We start from the raw sequence: 1868 nt of genomic DNA on the forward strand, positions 1-1868 counted from the left end.
CTCTGTGTGTGTTTGCCGCAGCTATGAATCTCAGCCTGGGAGATCAGAGCTTGCCATCGCTCTTTGCCTTGCCTGGGCAACCTAAAACTCATAAGCCGCCAAAGAACCAGGCAGCTTTTGAGCAAGCGGGTGATACCGATAAAAGACGAAAACGGTTCAAGATTGCTCAGGTTGGGAAGGGCTATGACAGCTTGCATCTCCAATGAGTCCAATCCAGACAGGTTCAGCACTTTGCACAGCTGTTATAACATTGTAATGAAAACCAGAAATGCTTAGCAGGAGAGGGGACTTATTTGGATGCCAAACGCTTGTGAAGCTAGCACAAAATTTCCCATTGCCTTCTCCATCCCAGTTGGAAAGGAGAGGCGAGGCGGCCTTACTCACTCTCATCGGGGTTCGGGGAGGCCAGGATGGCACTGTGCTTCCTCTTCACCTCTTCCACGTTCTCGGCAATCTTCTCGATGAATCCCCGAATCTCTTCCACCTGCAGATGGGAAGCCAGAAATGAGCAGAGAGGAGCGGCTAGAAGTCTTCTTCACCAAAGCCTATGAATGAGAGACCTTAAAGAGATCCACATCATGGTTTCCTCAATGGAGCTTCCCTACTTGTCATCAGTCCTCCTCTTTTCCTACATTTCCCCAGCATTATTTGATTTTCCAGCATGTCGTGTCTTCTTATAATACGTCCAAAGTGTGACAGCTTCGACTTAAACATATTGGTTTCTAATGACAATTCAATTCAGATGGCTCCCATGTCGGTGGGGCAATGAATCCATGACAAGTTTAGTGACAAAGAGCTCCTTGTCTGGTGACTCCTATGTCAGTGGGGCAGTAAATCCATGACAGGTTTTCAAAGGCTTCCAAGATCTCCAAGGAGCTGACCATGTTGAGGATTTGTGCTCAGCACAAGTCTTCAGAGCTTGGATTCAACCCGCCCTGGAGTCACCATCCCACTAACACAGGGACCATTAGCCACTACTAGTTCAAAGAGCATCAAATAGGTCTTCATTGCTATTTGCAACAACTCGAAGCAACCACTGAGAAGGCCCTGTCTTCTGTGTTCCTACCAGATCTATCCATGAAGCTGGTAGGGCACAGAGAAAGGCCTCCTCAAAACACAGTCAGGCTCATATAGGAGAATACGGTCCTTCAAATGACCTGGGCCAAGCAAGTAATGGAAGTGGATGGGTCTCCAATGTATTTTTTCCTCACCTGCTCGAAAAACTCATCCATAAAACGGTCCCGATCCACTCCCACAGCCACCTCGTCATCTTCATCGCTGTCTTTGGCCTGAAAAATACAAGGGACGGAGTGAACAAGACCATCCCTACTGCCGTGATGGAAGACTCCCATGTCAGTGGGACGGCGAATCCACCCGAGGTTTTAACTCAGGCTTCCTTCCAAGCCAAAACCTGAAGTGGCCTCGCTGCGCCGCCAACGTGGAAGCCACCACCGGATGTGAATTTCTAACGTCCGAAAAATGCCTTGGAGAAAGAAAAGCAAAGGTGGGCTTTAAATTTGAGAGTGTTACACAACAGGTGCTTACTGGACAGCCCTTGTGACATCTCCTTGTGAGAATGACCCACACAGAAATCAGTGTTTATGCCAACCTTTTTGTAGTTGTCATTCACTGATTCGTTCCGTTCACCCATCCGTTCACTTCATCCGATATATTTCCAGATGTCAACTTTAAGAAAACGTTTGGACGTATGAATCCCAACCACAGCAGGCCCATTAAAAAATCAATGACCTTTACATAAGTGTTGACTCAATATCCATCGGTGGATTCAAAAGGATCACATTACAAATAAGATGCAGGCTATTGCCAGCATAAATTAATTTGTTAATGTTATTTATTAATATATATAT

At 46.4% G+C, this 1868-nt stretch overlaps 1 protein-coding gene across 1 annotated transcript; it reads right to left on the reverse strand.

Annotated features, from left to right (window-relative positions):
- Window positions 1–384: 384 nt before the first annotated feature.
- Window positions 385–1654, reverse strand: LOC121918572 (syntaxin-1A-like; the record flags this gene model as incomplete). The annotated part of the gene is made up of 2 exons (XM_042444595.1): window positions 1212–1654; window positions 385–484 (listed from the first exon to the last, which is right to left on the reverse strand). Coding segments are annotated over exons 1-2 (241 nt in total), but the record flags the coding sequence as incomplete, so codon positions are not given.
- Between the last annotated feature and the right edge of the window lie 214 nt (window positions 1655–1868).

Source organism: Sceloporus undulatus, unplaced genomic scaffold, assembly GCF_019175285.1.
Source record: "Sceloporus undulatus isolate JIND9_A2432 ecotype Alabama unplaced genomic scaffold, SceUnd_v1.1 scaffold_17585, whole genome shotgun sequence".
In the NCBI taxonomy this organism is placed as follows: Eukaryota; Metazoa; Chordata; class Lepidosauria; order Squamata; family Phrynosomatidae; genus Sceloporus; species Sceloporus undulatus.